This window comes from Aristolochia californica, unplaced genomic scaffold (genome assembly GCF_029961685.1).
Source record: "Aristolochia californica isolate CCGP_79_NKW_82.1479 unplaced genomic scaffold, dmAriCali1.0.hap1 SCAF_4, whole genome shotgun sequence".
NCBI lineage: Eukaryota > Viridiplantae > Streptophyta > Magnoliopsida > Piperales > Aristolochiaceae > Aristolochia > Aristolochia californica.
In genome coordinates this window covers 8,232,255-8,252,549 of record NW_027182103.1, presented here as the reverse complement: position 1 = coordinate 8,252,549, position 20,295 = coordinate 8,232,255, and the positions used below count along the sequence as shown (strand labels likewise).

General features: G+C 41.4%; 2 protein-coding genes and 1 pseudogene across 2 annotated transcripts; 2 read left to right on the top strand and 1 right to left on the bottom strand.

The window, feature by feature from the left end:
- Positions 1-763: 763 nt before the first annotated feature.
- LOC137963665 (uncharacterized) lies at positions 764-1,905 on the bottom strand. Its single transcript, XM_068810823.1, has one exon. It carries the CDS (start codon positions 1,878-1,880, stop codon positions 933-935), a length of 948 nt encoding a protein of 315 aa, XP_068666924.1. The 5' UTR covers positions 1,881-1,905; the 3' UTR covers positions 764-932.
- Positions 1,906-14,409: 12,504 nt separating this feature from the next.
- LOC137963081 (uncharacterized) lies at positions 14,410-17,904 on the top strand (annotated as a pseudogene).
- Positions 17,905-18,427: 523 nt separating this feature from the next.
- Positions 18,428-18,874, top strand: LOC137963080 (uncharacterized). The gene has a single exon (XM_068810262.1). It carries the CDS (start codon positions 18,428-18,430, stop codon positions 18,872-18,874), a length of 447 nt encoding a protein of 148 aa, XP_068666363.1.
- The last annotated feature ends 1,421 nt before the right edge of the window (positions 18,875-20,295 follow it).

Genomic DNA, 20,295 nt, shown 5'->3' with positions numbered 1-20,295 from the left:
CATTCTTTCAAGTTACCCATTTTGTTATCATCAAAATAACGGAGATTAATATAATTGTACCATTGGTCGAAATAGTCCACATGAGACATAATTAGCTAATAGAGTCACATAAATGTACTAAAATGTGAGATACAAAAAACAATTTTTTTTTATTTTACACATATGTATCACACATACATAATTGTCTATGTAATAGGAATAAGATATATACATAAGACCAATCCATAAACACTATGGATCACAAATAACAAATGTGACTCAATTGATTGGGCCTTCTTCCCTGGGACAGTTATCTTTCCTAGCCATCATTTCCTTCTCATTTGATCCAACAATTAGCTAAGGATAAGGGAGACCAAAACTAAATTGAAAAAAATATCTTTTCACTCGCTTTAGCTTCCATGAAAACTCCTTTTGAGTTGAAGTTTATGGATTTTGGAAGTTTTGGGGGATAAATTTTGACAAAAGAGGTAAAAAGGTTGAGAAGTAGGAAGGCAGGAACAGCTTGGAATAGAAAATTCAGCAGCGTGGTCGATCTGATCCTTAATTGCTTTGGGAGGGCATTTATTCATTTAAACTGTTCCCTGCACTTATCGTTTATTTGTGAAGTAACAAAGATTCGAATTCCCGAACAAAGCAATCCCAAGCCCTTTTTAGTTCAATTTAGTCGAAGCTAGGTGGAGAGAGAATAAGGAGGAGCTCTTTAAGAAATGGGCAATTTATAGAAGCAGAAAAGAACAAGCGAGCGCTACGCACAGTAGCTATATGAGGCAAAATAACGTTTATTAATTAGGCGAGTCACACAAAATCATACTACAATAATCCTCGAAAATCCTACTCAACCTTGCTTGACAATCGTAAATAATATAACACTTGCAGGTACTTGTACTAAATCTAAACCACCATGACCATGCATCTCTGTATACTTCAGTCACTCAGTGCACTTTTCCAATCCCTCCACCACCTCCACCGCCAAATCCACCACCTCCGCCGAATCCTCCGCCTCCGCCTCCACCCCCACCTCCGCCTCCACCCCCGCCTCCCCCAAATCCACCTCCCTTGCCAAATCCACCTCCAATACCTCCACCCTTTCCAAATCCACCACCAATACCTCCTCCTTTGCCGATCCCACCACCAATACCTCCTCCTTTGCCTATTCCACCACCAAAGCCGCCACCTTTGCCAATTCCTCCACCAAAACCACCACCAAAGCCCCCACCTTTACCGATACCACCACCAAGTCCTCCTCCTTTACCGATACCACCACCAAATCCTCCTCCTTTACCAATGCCACCACCGATTCCTCCCCCTTTGCCAATTCCACCACCCAGTCCACCACCCTTTCCAATACCACCGCCAAAGCCACCACCTTTGACGATACCTCCACCAAGCCCGCCACCTTTACCGATACCACCACCAAGCCCACCTCCTTTACTAATGCCACCACCCTTACCAATGCCACCTCCAAAACCCCCTCCTTTACCTATGCCACCTCCAAAACCACCACCTTTACCTATGCCACCTCCAAAACCACCACCTTTACCTATGCCACCTCCAAAACCACCACCTTTACCTATGCCATCACCAATGCCACCACCCTTTCCAAAGCCACCACCGAAGCCACCTCCTTTGCCAAAGCCTCCACCAATGCCGCCACCTTTGCCGAAGCCAGCACCAATGCCACCACCCTTAACAATGCCACCGCCGAAACCGCCTCCAAACCCTCCTCCAAAGCCGCCTCCTTTGCCAACGCCAATGAACGTCTTCTCCTCATCAACGCTGTCCTTGGTGGTAGAGGGAACGTCCTTCGCAAGAACACTCGCTACGAGGACATTGAAACAGAGTAAAGACAAAAGAACAACTCTCCTGACTCTGGTTTTCATCTTGTTGGGAGTGGAAAGAGAGAGTGTGAGTGATTGCATCGAGCAGGAGGATGGCTTTTATAGTACAGCAAAGGGTTTTCGTATTGAATGCCCTCAACGGCTTGCTAATCGCCGCTTAAATGTCTATTTATCACGACGCGGCTGTGTAGGTGAAGACATTCAGACTTTCATGCCCACTGATCATCTAGATGTCAGAGATTTCCTCTAAAACCACCGCATTCCAGCAACAGCAAGCACCCACATGATTGTCGATTCAATTCTTGTTTCTCCTTGATTTTACCATGACTGACCCGGCATCGAAGAACATTAACAGAGCTTGCCTACATTGACTGAACATGCAGACATTTATGAAGATAGGTTTGCCATGGGTCCAAAGAAACGAAGTTCTGTAGGTGTCAATAAGATTGTTAAACTCTAAATTTATTGCGGTCACATGTAGCTGTTCTATCTGAGTTTGTGAAAACATTTCTTTCAGACAGATAGGATAAGCAGAGATTAAAAGGCATGCTCCACGAAGACAAAAGGAACACAAAGAAACAGTACAAATCATCAAAAAGCTTTTTTACGCCATATCATGTATTAGTTTCTGCTTCTCAATTTTGAATTACCAAGTCAAATATACCGTTTCTGCTTCTTAAATTCGAAATCAAGTGTTTCCTCATCATATAAATTATTCGGGCAACGATACAAGTACAACAATTTTTACCAACTATTAGAGAAGGACGGAAACTATGACGGTAAATGGGTATATTTCCTTTTAACCTAATCATCTCAAGATTTGCATTATTGGAGACAGTACCGCCAGAGCAGTGTTATAAAATCAAACCAGTCCACCGCCTCATTAGGCAAGTAGTTCAATTGAAGTGATTTTAACCACCGCCTAACCCATCAATGCTGTCTGCTGGTATCTTGTACTTATTAAAAATAACAAAATAAAAAACCTCGCCATCAGCTTGTGACACCGGGGAGAACAAGGATCCCTCCCGTTGTTGCCATGGAAGGAGGAGCAGAGGGGTGGTCAACCCCACCCGTTTTCTGTATCATGTAGGACAAATGACCTGGCAAACAGCCAGTTCACTTAGTTGAACAAAAAAATCTCGTGTAGTCATGGGAGTTTTTAATTACATACTAAGTGGTATGGTTAGGAATTAGATACTCTAATTTTAAATTAATGAGAGTAATAATAATAATTACGAAAGAAAAGAAAAACAAGCATGAAAAAACACCAAAATTTATACAGGGTCGCCTCAAGGTGAGACTACATCCTGTCTTTCGCCACTGCAGTAATCCACTATATAGATGAAATAGTTTATAAGAAAAATCGCATACACTTACATGTGTTTATCTCTAACCTCTCTCAGACCGTAATTTGTGATGCTCCTTGGATGATGGATGATAACAAAAAAATCCAAATATTGGCACCCTAAATATAAAGAGAAAACTAAAGCAATCACGATATAAAAGTAAAATTCCCAAACTGTCCTTAATAAAACAATAGTCAATATATTGTGGACTTTCGGGGGACTCCCTACCCCCACGACGACCTTACTGCGAAGGTCAATCCTCGTACTGACTCACTGTATGGCATTGATTAGGCTCCACAACTTCATAGGTAGAACTTATATTTTAGACAAATCTTGTGTTAAGAGATACCCACGTGTGTAGGGGTGATATGACTAGTAAATAAAGAGAACTTTCATATAGATAACGTAGAATTGTAATTATGTAAGATAGTGTATGTTCTCTTATGTCTTTTTCCTTTTGAAGCATGTAGCCTAGGGGCATTGTAGTCATTGTAAGGACCTTCCTACAACTATAGATAAAACCTCAAGGCATGGGAAAGATCATTCAAGCTTCTTCCTCTTGGCTCTAATTCATCCATGTCGGAAGATGGGCTCAAGCCCACAAGCTCAAGGCAAGAAGCTCACATGTCAAAGGAGTTGCATATGTGTGAAATATGATACATCACTTAAAAGATGGCATAGAGGAGTAAATATGTGTTCTTTTTATGTCTTTTATTTCATGAAGTTGTCGCCCTAAGGGCATTGTACAGACGATAAATAAAGGCATTGGCTAAGAGGTAGAGCATTGAAGCACTCTCCTCTCTTTCCACAAATTCGTCCAACCCTCATTTTCTCTTTGACGCAAACCTCTTCTCCCTTAATCCAAACTCTCTCCTTCCACGTCCTTCTTCTTCTCCTCTCCTTATCTCTTCTTCTTCTTCTTCCTCGTTGATCTAAAGTTCCTTTCATGAAATCCTAAATTCTACATGGTATCAAAGCAAGGAGTTTAGGATTCCTCTTGATGAAGTTATTATGGAATCTGTTCAAGAAGTTGTAAAAGAAGGAGTACAATCATGAAGATATAAGTTCATTCTCTTCTTATTTACATTTTGTTTCTTCTCCTTATTTATATACTCCTCCTTATTATTTTTCTACTTCTTGAACTTTGAATCACATCAAGTCAAGATAAATCTTTATATGTTGTGAAGATTTATTTTTATGACTAAATTGATGTTATAATCTTGATCTTCTTGTAAATCTATTACAAGCGTGATCAAGATCATTTGTTTTGTGTGTCTTATTAAGATTGATGGTTGAGATTCAATTAGCTTTATATAACTTGGATCAATCTCTTTTGAGGTAGAACTCCAGCACATGTTGTTGTAACTTCTCCTACTTAATGTTGCTCATGGGTTTGTGTTATGTTGTTAGATTCCCATTATATGTTTGGTGAAATTCCAGCAGTCATTTACCCTTTGTGGTTTCTTTTTGAACTTCATCAATTGAATTTTTTTTACGTTGAAGTATCCCATGAGTTGAAGATAAATTTCTTCCAAGTATCTTGATTTGCCTTTAAATCTTCTCTAAATATTTTTTTCTCTCTCTCGGTTTGTGTTGGAGTTTGGATTAAGGCATAATCGGTTGCATCTACCTTCTTCCCTTGACCTACACATTTGACTTGCCTCATCATGGAGAGTGGACACAACAGTAATAAGAGTGATATACTCCATATTACTACGATTCCACTAAGAGGTCTCTCCAATTACATGAGCTGGTCACAATCAGTTCGGAGGGTTCTTATTACTCGTGACCTCTTAAGTCACGTTATTAAATTTCCTACTCTGATTGATGAAGAAGATGAGACCTACCACAAGTGGGTTAAAAATGATAACATGGTGATAAGTTGGTTCATCAACAGCATGGAAGAACATGTTGCCAACAATGTGATTCACTGGGAAACTGCCAAGGACATATGGGACACTTGTGCTAAGTTTTGCTCAAGTATTGCCTCATTACAAAAAGTATATGATGTATTACAAAATATGTTGCATACTAAACATGGAGATAATATTCATGAATTTTTGGCAGGGTTTCGGGGCCTTCTCCAAGAATGGAAAATAGCTCAGCCATACTCCACTGATATTGTTGTTCAAGAATGACAACGAGAAGCCTTTGCAGCAGCCATTTGCTTATCGAATATTAAACCTCACGTTGAGGTTGCAAAAACTCAGCTTCTAAGTTCTTCCGCTCTTCCATCCTTCGATTACATTAGTGTTACAGTCCATCTCCTCCTTCTCCTATTGATGCCCCATCGGGGATGTTCTCCAGCAATTGGGGTACATCTTCATCATACTGAGGACGAGGCAGACATACGAGAGGGGGTAGAACTATGAGATGCACTGAAAATAGAGGTGGTCGAACAGGTCCGAATAATTCCCGTACTGAGCCTCGACTTTGCACTTACTGTGGTGGTCAGAACCACCTTGTGACAACATGCTGGAAACTTCATCGCAAGCCTGATTGGGCCACGACTAACCCAGTCTCTGTTAGCGTTGAGAAACATGAAGATAAGGCTGAATCATCCTCCAGAAATGTGACTCTTACTACTGAAGACTATGTTGCATTTCAGAAAATGAAGTCCTTAATGGAATCCTCTATTCCCCCATCATCTATTGTTGCTACTACTATTGCCTCAGATATGCTTTCTTCCTCTTCCTCTTCCTCTTGGATCATCGATTCTGGGGCCTCCAAACATCTATCAGGTAACAATCACTTGTTGTAGTCCTTATCTCTTTGTCGTCCTCAGAAATTCGTTACTATTGCTAATGGTACCCAAACCAAGGTCCATGGCAAAGGTTCTTCCTCTCTTACCTCATCTATTCCCCTTCAAGATGTTTTGTTTGTCCCTCAATTTCCTTTAAATTTTCTCTCGGTTAGTCAATTAACTAAACAATTAAATTGCTCTATCAACTTCTCACCATCTTCTTGTGTATTTCAGGATCTCACTACGAAGCAGGTGATTGGTGGCGGCCATAAAAAGGGGGGTTTGTACTACTTCACTCTTCCACCATTAGCTGCATTATCATCCACTACATCCGAGACCCAACTTTGGCACAACCGACTATGTCATCCGTCTACCCCTTCACTTTTTTCTTTGCTTCCATCCTTAAAAAAACTTTCTAATTTCAGTTTTGAGGTTTGTCAATTAAGTAAACATATTAGGAGTACATATTCTCCTCGTCTTACAACTACAAGTATTGCTCCTTTTGAGCTAATTCATTCTGATGTATCCACCTTAATGTGTCTCAAATATTTCCCAAGTTAAATATTTTGTCATTTTTGTTGATGATTTTACCCGAGTGACTTGGTTATATTTATTTAAAGAGCGTTCAAAAATTTTTCCTTTGTTTATGATCTTGACACAATTTGGGAAGAAAATTCAAATTCTTAGATCTGATAATGCTAAGGAATACATTTCTAATGAATTCAAATCATTTTGTGAGAGTAATGGGTTTATTCATCAAACATCATGTGCCTATACCCCTCAACAAAATGGTGTTGCTGAAAGGAAGAATCGCCATCTTCTTAAAGTTGCTCGGGGCCTCCTCTACTGCATGAAGGTACCCTATTTCTATTGGCCTCATGCTATACTTACGACATGATTTCTTATTAATAGGTTACCTTCATAAGTTCTTCATCATAAAACTCCTTACTCTGTGTTATTTAATAGTGAAGATCCTTTTTCTCTTCCTTTGAAAGTGTTTGGATGTACTTGTTTTGTTCATGTTACATCCCCACATAAAAATAAACTTGATCCTCGGTCTATGAGGTGCATTTTTTGGGGTATTTTCACACCCAGAAAGGTTATGTTTGTTACAATCCTACCCTTCGGAGGATGCTTATCTCTAGGGATGTGACTTTCTTTGAGGAGTCCTTCTACTCCTCCCATGATGCTCCTCCAGGATGGACTGTTCCTTCTACCACTCTTTGTCCACTTGTGCCTTCGGAGGATGCTTATCTCTAGGGATGTGACTTTCTTTGAGGAGTCCTTCTACTCCTCCCATGATGCTCCTCCAGGATGGACTGTTCCTTCTACCACTCTTTGTCCACTTGTGCCTTTCAATCTTGAAGTTAACCCAACCCCTTATGCACCGGTTGTACCTTCACCTGTGGAATTGTCGGATCCACCAGAGGTAAGTCCTTCCCCTCCTATGTATGGGCCTGAATTTGATACTCGACCTATTGCTTTAAGAAAGGAACATCGTTCTTGTACTACTTCTCATCCTATCTCAAATTTTATGTCTCACCATCTCTTGTCTTCCGAGTGCTTTCAGTTCCTTGCGTCTCTTTCTTCTACTTCCATTCCAAATTCGTATCAGGAGGCTCTAAGGCATCCACGATGGAAGGCCGCTATGGATGAAGAAATCCACACCTTATACGAAAATCAAACCTGGTCCTTAACATCACTTCCAAAACGTAAAAGACCGATTGGTTGTAGATGGGTTTCTTTGGTAAAACATAATCCAGATGGATCGGTTGCTCATCTTAAAGCTCGACTCATTACTAAGGGATATACTCAATGCTATGGGATAGATTATGAGGAGACATTCTCTCCTGTTGCAAAAATTGAATTCGGTACGCATCATATTATCTATTGCTACTAACTCATCATGGCCCGTCTATCAATTGGATGTTAAAAGTGTTTTTTTAAATGGTTATATAAGTGAGAAAATTTATATGGTTCAACCACCTGGTTATGTGGTTGACGGGGAGTCAATATTCTAGTTGAAAAAATCTTTATATGGGCTTAAGCAGTCCCCTCGGGCTTGGTTTGATAAATTTAGTCAAAAACTTCTACGGTTTGGTTTTCATTGGTGCTCGATTGATCATTCAGTATGTTATAAAGATACTGTCAAAGGAAAAATATTATTGGCCGTATATGTTGATGATATTATATTAACCGGTGATGATGCTTTGAGCATACAAGAGGTGAAGAAGATGATATGTCGGGAATTCAATACTAAAGATCTTGGTATGCTTAAATATTTTTTGGGTATAGAAGTTCTTCAATCCAAACATGGGATAATATTGTCTCAGAGGAAATATGTCTTGGATCTCCTTGAAGAAACAGGAATGAAGGGTTGTCGACCAGTCAACACACCTATGGATACAAATGTAAAATTATGCACAAATGAAGAAGATATTGATATTGGAAAATATCTAAGACTCATGGGAAAACTGATTTATCTCAAGCTAACTAGGCCAGACATATCATATGTTGTAAGTATGGTGAATCAATTCATGCATAAACCACAAATTACCCACTGGCAGGCTTTAGAGAGAATATTACGATACCTAAAAGGAGCTCCAAGAAGAGGATTGATGTATAAAAAACATGGGCACTTCAACATTGAAGGCTTCTCAGATGCAGATTGGGCTAGATCACCTGATAATAGAAAATCTACATCAGGATATTGTACTCTGGTTGGAGGAAACTTGGTTACATGGAAAAGTAAGAAGCAAAATGTAGTTGCAAGACCTAGCGCCGAAGCAGAATACAGAGTTATGGCCCATACCGTTAGTGAACTCTTATGGGTTAGGACCACTCTTACCGAATTAGGTTTTTATTAAAAAGGGTCCATGGGTCTGCATTGTGATAATCAAGCAGCCATTCATATCCATTTTTTCATGAAAGAACTAAACAAATTGAGGTGGATTGTCACTTTATATGGGAGAAGTTTCAAGCAGGAATAATCTCTCTCAAACATGTGTCATCTCAAGAGCAAGTAGCTGATATTCTCACTAAACCCGTTATATCTAAAATCCTATCGTTTTTATGTGGCAAGCTGGGTATTTATGATGCCTTTTCTCCTCCAGCTTGAGGGGGAGTGTTGGAAGATGGGCTCAAGCCCACAAGCTCAAGGCAAGAAGATCACACGTCAAAGGAGTTGCATATGTGTGAAATATGATACTTCACTTAAAAGATGGCATAGAGGTGTAAATATGTGTTCTTTTTATGTTTGTTATTTTATCAAGTTGTAGCCCTAAGGGCCTTGTAAAGACTATAAATAAAGGTATTAGCTAAGAGGTAGAGCATTGAAGCACTCTCCTCTCTTTCCACAAATTTGTCCAGCCCTCATGTTCTCTTTGATGCAAACCTCTTCTCCCTTAATCCAAACTCTCTCCTTCCACATCCTTCTTCTCTTCTCCTTCTCTCTTCTTCTTCTTCTTCCTCGTTGATCTAAAGTTCATTTCATGAGATCCTAAATTCTACAATCTATACACCTCTCTCTCTTTTCCTCTTATTTCTTTCCGTTAGTTTTTTCTCTCTTCTCTCCCAAGAGTTAAGAGTTCCTCTCTTCTCTCTTTCTATTGAGATTGTTGATTTTCAGGACTCCATCAATTTAGCTCATGGAGAAAAAGGGAGAGAGACCCACTGGGAGAAAACTAGAGGAAGAATAGGTTATGGACTTGATGTCCTAACCCTCCCCCGGAAGCACTATTTATAGATCAATAAAACTAATATATTACAATAATACCCCTAAACTTTGGGTTTAGGGTTTAGGGTTTTAACCTTGGAACTTTAACCTAATTACATCAATGCCATCTCTATGAGATGACTCTTTATTTATCATACTGCCATTATTGTATATGGGCCTATGGGCCTTCCTCTTGATCTATGGGCTTGAGCCCATGGAAATGTGGGCCTTCCTTGGTCGTATGGGCTTGGGCCCTATCTTCCAACAGTCTCCCTCAAGCTGAGGATGAGAGAACAACATGAACTCCCAACTTGCTGCAAATGATGTATAAAATTTTTTTTTATATATAAAATGGTAGTCCTCCCATCGTCCAACACTCCCACTCATGCTGGTGCTCTCTTTCATGAGGCCTACCTGGCCAATTTAAGTTCCTCCGTCTTGGTGTTCCAACCTTTGACATTTGATATTTTTTACGGGGTATTAAGTTCCTCCATCATGAAATCTCAAGCATTGACATTTGATATTTTTTTATGGGGGTATTAAGTTCCTCCATCATGGAATCCCAACCATTGGCATTTAATATTTTTTACGGGAGTATTAAATTCCTCCGTCATGGAATCCTAACCATTGACATTTGATATTTTTGACGGGGGTATTAAGTTCCTCCGTCATTGAATCCCAACCATTGGCATTTGATATTTTTGATAGGGTATTAAGTTCCTCCGTCATGGAATCCCAACCATTGACATTTGATATTTTTTATGGGAGTATTAAGTTCCTCCGTCATGGAATCCCAACCATTGACATGTGATATTTTTTACGGGGGTATTAAGTTCCTCCGTCATGGAATCCCAACCATTAACATTTGATCTTTTTACGGGGATAAATAAATGATGGTACGAGGTCTCCTCTTCTTTAATAATAATGTCGTACCCAAAGAGACACAATAGCAGCAGCTGAAATGGGTTTGGGCCCATATAACACGAACCAAAAATCCTTGTAAAATTGACCCATGAAATAATTTAATGCAAATATTTGTACCAAATAATATGTTGACCAAGAAATAATATGTCAATTCTTCAAAATAATAATTCAGCCAAAGAAAAATTTATAGAGTCAAACTGAGTCAAATAGTAAACCAATATATCCGAGTCGTTGCAGAAATATGTATAAGCTTTGTTCTAGACACGTATATCTAGGTAGAAAATAAGTGGCCCAAGTCAGATTGACCTGGACCTAGTTGACTCAGTCCGAGTTGGTCTGGGTTGATTTGGTAGACTGGTGCTGTTCAACAGCAGCTAGAAGGGCAGCCCGGTTCGCTGGGTCGCTGGCTTGACTCGGGCGAGTCCGTGTCTCGGCAGGCGCTGAATCGGCGCATTATTAATTCAGGTTTCCTAACTTAGGAAACAATTTAAATCCGCAACATCGTCATCTTCTTCCCTGCTTCCCGACAAAGTGGAAAACCAGAGGGAAAATTTTCGACAACAGCAGAGTATATCTCCAGAAGAATCAGCAAAGGAACTTTCCAAATAGGGATGACAGCCAACTCAGCAATAGCGTTGGATTCGGTTTCCAAACTTAGGAAACAAAAAAAAAAAAAATTAATTTGGCAACTGCGTTCTTCTTCCCCGAATAGCAGAGTGGATGGTTCACCGTTCAGAAATGGCAACACGGCGGAATCAATTAGCCAGCACCTTAATCCTCCGTAAGCCAGCAGAGAGATCTTGAATACGAAAACAGAAACTTTCCGAATAAAAATCAATCCAACAGATTTAATTGGCAACAGTAGTGGAGAAGGCAACAGTGGCTTCTTCTTCCTCTTGACGTTGAACTTCCAGAATTAGAAGGTCGGGCATTAATCAATCAGTAGAGCAAATTGAGCAACTCGGAATTTCATGAGATCACAAGATCAACTCGGAATGACGACACTCTGAGTTGGCTAATTACACCTCCGAGTTTGTAGCAGTAAGCTTGGGAGAAAAAATATGACTTCCGTCCACTTGTAGGTGACAACAATGGTGCACTGAACCGATGTACAGAGATCACCAGAGCAAGATACTTCCAATGATACGAATTCTATACTTTCAGCAGAAAACCATTCTAAAACACGACAACAAGGTTTATGAGAGACAACCAGAGTCTCAGAAATTTAGAGCAGCAGCAATAAATGAGAGTCCTTGAAGCCATACCAGAGAGCAACGCCAGAGACAAATATGCAATTATAAAAAAAAAGTTACTAACAACTGAAGCAGGACAGAAAAAGACTAACAAAAATAAAAATAAAAAGAATTCTAGCAACTATAAAAAAAAAAAATCAATATGACAAAATAAAAATAATGGATTTCTTGAATCCTAAAAACCATAGTCGGAATCCTGAAAATCAAAGCTTTGATACCATGTTGATTTTCAGGACTCCATGAATTTAGCTCATAGAGAAAAAGGGAGAGAAACCCATTGGGAGAATACCAAAGGAAGAAGAGGTTATGGACTTGATGTCCTAACCCTCACCCTACAGTTCTATTTATAGATTAATAAAACTATTATATTATAATAATATCTCTGAACTTAGGGTTTAGAGTTTTAACCCTGAAATTTAAACATAATTACATCAATGCCACCTCTATGAAATGACTCGTTATTTACCATCCAACCATCATTGTATGTGGGCCTATGAGCCTTCTCCATGATATGTGGGTCTTGAACCCATCTTCTATATCTCTTGGATGCATGGGCCTTCCTTGGTCTTATGGGCTTGAGCCCATCCTCCAACACACTTGGATATGTGGGTCTTCCTTGGTCTTGTGGGTTTAGGCCCTATCTTCCAATAGAGATATCTTGGGTTTATGTGTTGGCCCTAGAAATAACATGGTATCAAAAAGGTCCAAGATCTTAGATGGACAAAGAGAAGAAGATGGAGAAGAAAAGGAGGAAGAAGAACGAAAAAAAAAAAAGAGTTTCTCGTTTTTCCTTAAGTCTTTTTTCCCTATTCCTATTTTTCATTAGATGTTTTAGTCTTATACCATATGTTTCATTTAGTAAATTATATACCATTGGAAAGATCTTCGAGTCCAATTTCCAACTCAAAAAGAATCATTGAAATACGATTTTTTTATAAAGAGAAAATTACATCTTAAGCATCAATGGTCAAGCAACAAAAAAATTTCATGTAGCAGCAGAAAGCCTCAACTTCCCGAATGGTTTGTACCAACCTTATTCAGCATTTATATTCAGAATTGTTAAAACTTAGGATTCCATGATGTATAATGAAAGTATAAGAGGGTTAAGGGATGAGAAGAAGAAGGAGAGTTGTAGAGAGAAGGTTTAGGAGGAGAAGAAGAAGAGTGACGAATTTGGAGAAGGAAAAAGAGGCCGGAGAATTATGGTTGTAGACATGTCCAAACTCTCCCCCTTAAGCTATATTTATAGATGATAAAAGTACAATATTAAAATTATACCCTTCAACCTAGTAAGAGGGAAGAAGAGACAAGAAAAACATAAACTAATTACATCATATAGTGGCTGATATGTCGAAACCAACCTCAAATGATTTTGAGCAAATATAGTGATAATAATCACTAAAGTGGGTAATGTTTATTATTCACAAGATTGCAAAAATAATCCCAAGAGTAATTCTCAAATTGAAATTGTTCTTGTTGAATTTAGGATCCCTTTTCTAATATTCCGAGCAAGAGAAGAGAGAAAAAAGAAGAAGAAAAGGGGAAGAAAGCTCTCGGGTAGAGAGAAGAGAAGAAGAGAAGAAAGGTGTGCGTCAAACAAAGAGAGAGAAATTTACTCAAGAAAGAATTATAGAACTTGATTAATTCTGAATTACACCACCTCTATTTATAGTAGAGGAAGTGATAGAGTCCTTATAAAATTAACCTTTAAGTCTCCTAATTACATTCTAACTCTAACTCTCAAAGATAAGTCTATCATGAAAAGATAACAGAATTGACTAGAGGTCTAATATAACTTGAACTCTAACTCTTCTTCAATCATGTGGACATAAGAGAGGAGGTTAGTTCGTGGTCTTATCTTTGTGGGTCCCACATGATCTTCCAGCTCATATTGATAAGATTACCAGCTCGTTGTCACGGAGCCCAAGCCCATAGCATACTCATCGGGCCTATGACCCCTTTGAGGATACATAGAGGAGGTTCTTGCCCAAGTCCTCTATGGATGGCCCAACCCATGTTCTAGAAGGAGGGATCTCTAGAATCTCTCTAGAAGGTTCCACACATACACCATAGTATAGTATATAAGAGTCTAGAAAGGTCCATAGCTAGATGGTAGTGGAATAGTCTAGAAGGATCCAAACCATTGGATCAATGACAAGTGTATACAATATAGAACATTCATTGCTCCCCCTCAAAACTATAAATAGGGGAGACTCTCTCATTTGTACACAACTCATTGGAGTGCAATACAATCTCTCTTGAGCAAGTCCCTTAAGCCCTTTTAACTTCTCTCATTGCTTCCATCGGGTGAGTGAGTGTAGCCCTACAAGTAAGAGTGAGAGTTAGGCTGACTTGTGTATTGGCAAAAGGAGTTTTGCGCACAAGTGCCGCACGGGTTAAGCAAAGGAGTTGTCACCCCGTGACAGTTGGTATCAGAGCTTCGGTTCGAGAGGGGGAATTGCTGAGGATTGTTGTTGCGTCATGGCCAGCGATTCATAAGTGAGCAACGTGCTGGTGGAGGGCCAACTCTTCAAAGACGAAAAGAGATAGGTCAAGGGATCGAGATCGGGAATCGGCTTTGGATTCTCGTATGTCTATACTGGAGGCTCGGGCTGGTAAGTTTGAACAAACTCTCTCTGAGTGTTTGAACAAATCGAACGCTTTTGTAGATGCCTTGCATAGTCTTGAAGCCGACATGCAAAGTGCGGTAGAGGTTTTTAAAACCTTGAATGAAAAGACAACAGAGAAAGTTGAAAGCATGTCAGAAAGGCTTGAGACTATGGAAGGAGAAATGACTAGCCTCCACGAAGAAGTAGTTGAGCTCGAAGATGTTAAAATTCGATTGACCCTATTGGAGAAGGCGGTAGCTTCTGGGGGAGGGCTTGGATCGAGGGAGTTCGCTCCAAAGGTCAAAGTCCCGAAAACTAAGAGCTACAATGGGAAACGAGATGCCAAGGACTTGGAGAATTTTCTTTGGCAAATGGAGCAATACTTCAAAGCCGCTAAGATTTTGGAGGAAGCCTTGAAGGTGGATACAACTACTATGTATCTCACCGACGATGCAATGCTATGGTGGAGACGGAGGTACGGTGATGTGACCGAAGGCCATTGCACTATAGCAACATGGGAAGATTTCAGGAAGGAGATCAAGTCTCAATTCTTCCCAGAGAACGTGGAGTACTTGGCTCGGAAGGATCTAAAGCGGCTAAAACATACGGGGTTTATTCGAGAATATGTCAACCAGTTCACAGTCTTGCTACTAAATATATTTGACATGGCTGAGAAATACAAGCTCTTCTTCTTCATGGACGGTTTGCAACCTTGGGCGGAGCAAGAGTTGCAAAGGCGAGGAGTTCAAGACCTGGCCACCACACTCTCAACAACGGAGAAGTTGGTCGAATTCACAAAGAAGGCTGAGGGCTCAAACAAAGACAAAAGGGGCAAGCCTAACCAAGGCAAAGGCGGGGGAGACAAACTGAAGTACCAGAAGGAAGAAGGCAAGTAAACCAGCTATGATCAAAAGGGCAAAGGTAAGTTCGTCCCTTGTCGCTCTGGTTATTTCATTTGTGACGGTGACCATAGAACTTTTGAGTGCCTAAAGAAGAAAGCTCTCAATGCCTTGTTGGTGAACATGGAAGGCCATGAGGAGGAGAGCGAGAATGAGGAGGAGCCTAAGATGGGGGCACTTAGACTCCTCAATGCCATGAAGGGGCAGGCTCATGTGGCAAAGCCTTCTGCCCATTCAGTCAAGGACCTCATGTACATAGACGTGTGTCTAAATGGCAAAAACACACGTGCTATGATTGATACTGGAGCCACTCACAACTTCATCTCAGGAGAAGAGGCCAAGAGGCTGGGTCTCAAGTTGGAGAAGGATGTGAGTAGGATGAAGGCGGTCAACTCTGAGGCTAAACCAGTGATTGAAGTTGCAAGGAGCATCACCTTTAAGGAAGGAGAATGGCAATGCACCATTAACCTGACAGCAGTGCCCTTGGATGACTTCAAAGTCATTCTCAGAATAGAGTTCCTTAGCTCGGCCAAGGCCATTCCTATGCCATGTTTAGGTGTGTTAAGCTTTTTGGATGAGAAGGCACCTTGCATGGTCCCGGTGTTGAAGGATGGCAAGAAGATAGGTAAGATGTTGTCGGTTATGCAGCTGGTCAAGGGCCTCAAGAAGGGTGAGGTAACCTACTTGGCCACTTTGTCAGAAGAGAAAGATGGGATGCCCATGCCACAGGAAGTTGAGAAAATCCTTAGTGATTTTAAAAATGTCATGCCGCCAGAGCTGCCCAAGAGATTACCACCAAGGAGGGAGGCCAATCACCAAATCGAGTTGGAGCCCGGTTCAAGACCCCCTACGCTAGCCCCATATCGGATGTCACCACCTGAGCTGGAGGAACTAAGGAGGCAACTATGAGAGTTGCTGGATGCTGGATTTATACGACCGTCAAAAGCCCCTTATGGAACGCCGGTATTGTTCCTGAAGAAGCACGATGGGACCCTTAGGATGTGCATCGACTACCTAGCACTCAACAAGGTAACCATCAAGAATAAATATCCAATTCCGCTCATAGTAGATTTGTTCGATAGGCTGGCTGAGGCACGGTACTTTAGCAAACTTGATCTACGATCGGGGTACTATCAAGTGCAGATTGCTGAAGGAGACGAGCCGAAGACTACTTGCATCACAAGGTATGGATCTTACGAGTTTCTAATAATGCCCTTCGGCTTGACGAATGCCCCAGCTACGATTTGCACTTTGATGAACAAGATCTTTCATCCATACTTGGATCGATTCGTAGTGGTCTACTTGGATGATATTGTGGTCTACAACCAAACGTTAAAGGAACACTTAGACCACTTACGAATTGTTTTCCAAGTAATACGGGAAAACTCTCTCTATGTGAAGAGAGAGAAGTGCTTTTTTGCCTTGAAGGAAGTCACATTCCTTGGGCATTGGATTGGAGATGGGCGGATCTGGATGGACAAGGCCAAGGTCCACACTATAGTAGAGTGGGAGGTACCCACGAAGGTGACAGAGCTGCGGAGCTTCCTGGGCCTTGCAACTACTACCGGAGGTTTATTGAAGGATACTCACAACGTGCTGCTCCACTCACAAATATGTTGAAAAAGAATGTCTCATGGCTATGGACGGAGCAGTGCAAGGAGGCGTTTGAGGACCTTAAGGGCACGGTAATGGAGGAACCAGTGCTCAAGTTGGAGGACCATTCCAAATATTTTGAGGTACACACTAACGCTTCTGACTTTGCCATTGGAGGGGTTTTGGAACAGGAGGGGCACCCTGTTGCGTATGAAAGTCGGAAGTTGAATGAGACGGAGCGGAAGTATACAGTCCAAGAAAAGAAGATGATGGCCGTGGTACATTGCCTAAGAACGTGGATGCACTACTTGCTTCGCTCTCGCTTCATTGTTAAGACAGACAATGTGGCTACAAGTTATTTTTCAGACCCAGAAGAAGTTGAGTCCGAAGCAAGCGCGTTGGCAAGACTTCTTGGCTGAGTTTGATATGGTGATGGAATACAAGCCTGGATGGATTAACTAGGTTGTGGACGCCTTGAGTCGGAAGGCTGAACTTGTCGCCATGAAGCTCGAACATGTGGCCATGGTAAGCAAACTTAATGAGACTTTTCCAGACCGTATACGAGAAGGGCTTAGAAGGGATGATGTGGCCAGAGGCATCATTCAAGCTATCGAGGATGGAAGGACAAGAAGATTTTGGAAAGAGGATGGGCTTCTCTACACTAAGGGGAACCGTCTCTATGTGCCAAAGTGGGGCACCCTCAGAAGAGAACTGATGAAGGAATGCCATGACACCCTATGGGCTGGCTACCCAGGGCAAAGAAGGACCCTTGCCTTGTTGGAGACCAGATACTATTGGCCTCGGATGGTGGACGATATAGACAAGTATGTGAAGACCTGCCTAGTTTGCCAACAAGACAAGGTTGAACATAGAAAGCCGGGAGGGTTGCTGGAGCCATTACATATGCCGGAACGACCGTGGGAGAGCATCTCCATGGATTTCATATCAGCGTTGCCTAAGATGGACGGGATGGGTCTGTCTTAGTTGTGGTAGATCGGTTCTCCAAGTATGCTACCTTCATTGCTGCTCCAACAGATTGCATTGCAGATGAATCAGCTCGGCTGATCTTGAAAAACGTGGTGAAGTATTGGGGAGTCCCTAAGACGATTATAAGTGACCGAGACCCTCGGTTCACTGGGAATTTTTTACGGAGATGTTCAAACTCTTGGGGACAGAACTTTGCTTCTCCACGAGCTTTCACCCCCAAACAGACGGACAAACAGATCACACGAACGCATTGCTGGAGGAATACCTAAGGCACTTCATGAGTGCAAATTAGAAAGATTGGGTGAAGCTTTTGGATGTGGCCCAGTTTTGCTACAACTTGCAAAAGAACGAGTCAACAGGCCATAGCCCCTTTGAGTTGGCCACCGGCCAACAACCGCTCACACCATTGACGGTAGGAACCAGCTATGAAGGCAAGAGCCCTGTAGCCTACCAGTTTGCCAAGAACTAGCATGAACAGGCTAACATAGCAAAGTCCTACCTACACAAAGCTGCTAAGAGGATGAAGAAGCACGCGGATGAGAAAAGGTGGCCACTTGAGTTCAAGGTGGGGGACCTCGTCATGATAAAGTTACCACCTCAACAGTTCAAAGCTTTGCGCGGGAAGCACAAGGGGTTGGTAAGGAGATATGAAGGGCCTTACCCCATCACCAAGAGAGTTGGAAAGGTTTCATACCAAGTCCAACTCCCACCATCCCTCATGATCCATCCGGTCTTTCATGCAAGCATATTGAAGCCCTACCATGCAGATGCGGAGGATCCTTCAAGAGGAGTTAGCAAATGCGCACCACCATTGATGACTTCGTCGTTTGACAAAGAGGTGGAATACATCATCAGTGATCGCATAAAGAGACGAAGGGGAGTCCAGCCTAAGATGGAGTACTTAGTGAAATGGAGTGAATTTCTAGAGAATGAGGTTACATGGGAAGAAGCTAAGGCACTATGGTAGTTTGAGGACCAGATCACGATGTACAAGGAACGCAACAAGGACATTGCGTAATTTAGGTGGGGGAGAATGTCACGGAGCCCAAGCCCACAACATACTCATCGGGCTTGTGACCCCTTTGAGGATACATAGAGGAGGTTCTTTCCCAAGCCCTCTATGGATGGCCCAACCCATGTTCTAGAAGGAGGGATCTCTAGAAGCTCTCTAGAAGGTTCCTCACATACACCAAGTTGGGTTCGGTATATGCAGTTGGGCATACACCCTAGTATTGTATATAAGAGTCTAGAAAGGTCCATAACTAGATGGTAGTGGAATAGTCTAGAAGGATCCAAACCATTGGATCAATGACAAGTGTATACAATCTAGAACATTCATTGCTTCCCCTCAAAACTATAAATAGGGGAGAGTCTCTCATTTGTACACAACTCATTGGAGTGCAATACAATCTCTCTTGAGGAAGTCCCTTAAGCCCTTTTAACTTCTCTCATTGCTTCCATCGGGTGAGTGAGTGTAGCCCTACAAGTAAGAGTGAGAGTTAGGCTGACTTGTGTATTGGCAAAAAGAGTTTTCCGCACAAGTGTCGCATGGGTTAAGCAAAGGAGTTGCGACCCCGTGACATCGTGGTAACTTTGTGGGTCTCACTTGATCTTCAAGTCTTCTAACTTATTCTAACTTGTGCCTCTTATCTCTTAACTTGTGCTATCTTGGGTGAAGACTCTTATTGGCATCCCACATCCTCATGATGGGTCCCACTAGCTCGTGAACCATGGTAGGTCCCACATTGTAACACTCCCCCTCAAGTTGGGGGTGAAAAAACATCGTAGATGCCCAGCTAGCTGCAAATGGTAAACATAATCTTGTGAGTAACCAACTTGGTGAGAATATCTGCAAGTTGACTTTGTGATGATATATGCTTTAGAGACAAAAGACACACTTGGAACTTTTCTCGTATAAAATGGTTGTCCACTTCATTATGCTTTGTTCTTTCATGGAAGACCGGATTTGATTTAATGTGTATTGCTACTTGATTATCACAATATAGGTCCATTGAAGCTTCTTTGTAGAATCCCAATTCATTGAGAAGAGATTTTATCTATAGGAGTTCACTAACAGTGAATGTCATGGCTCTGTATTCTGCTTCTACACTAGACCGTGCTACTACATTTTGCTACTTGCTTCTCCATGTAACCAAATTCCCTCCAACCATCTTACAAAATCCCGAAGTAGATTTCCTGTCATCTGGGGATCCTACTAATCTGCATCTGAGAATCCTTCGATGTTGAAGTGACCATGATTTTTATAGAGAAGCCCTCTTCGTGGAGCTCCTTTAAGATATCGTAATATCCTTTCAAGTGCTTTCCAATGACTAAGTGGTGGTTTGTGCATGTATTGAGTCACCACACTTACTACATATGATATATCCG

Excerpts from the sequence above, each read along its gene's own strand:
- LOC137963080 (XM_068810262.1), top strand. The coding sequence starts at position 18,428 with ATGAAGAAGCACGCGGATGAGAAAAGGTGGCCACTTGAGTTCAAGGTG.
- LOC137963665 (XM_068810823.1), bottom strand. The coding sequence starts at position 1,880 with ATGAAAACCAGAGTCAGGAGAGTTGTTCTTTTGTCTTTACTCTGTTTC.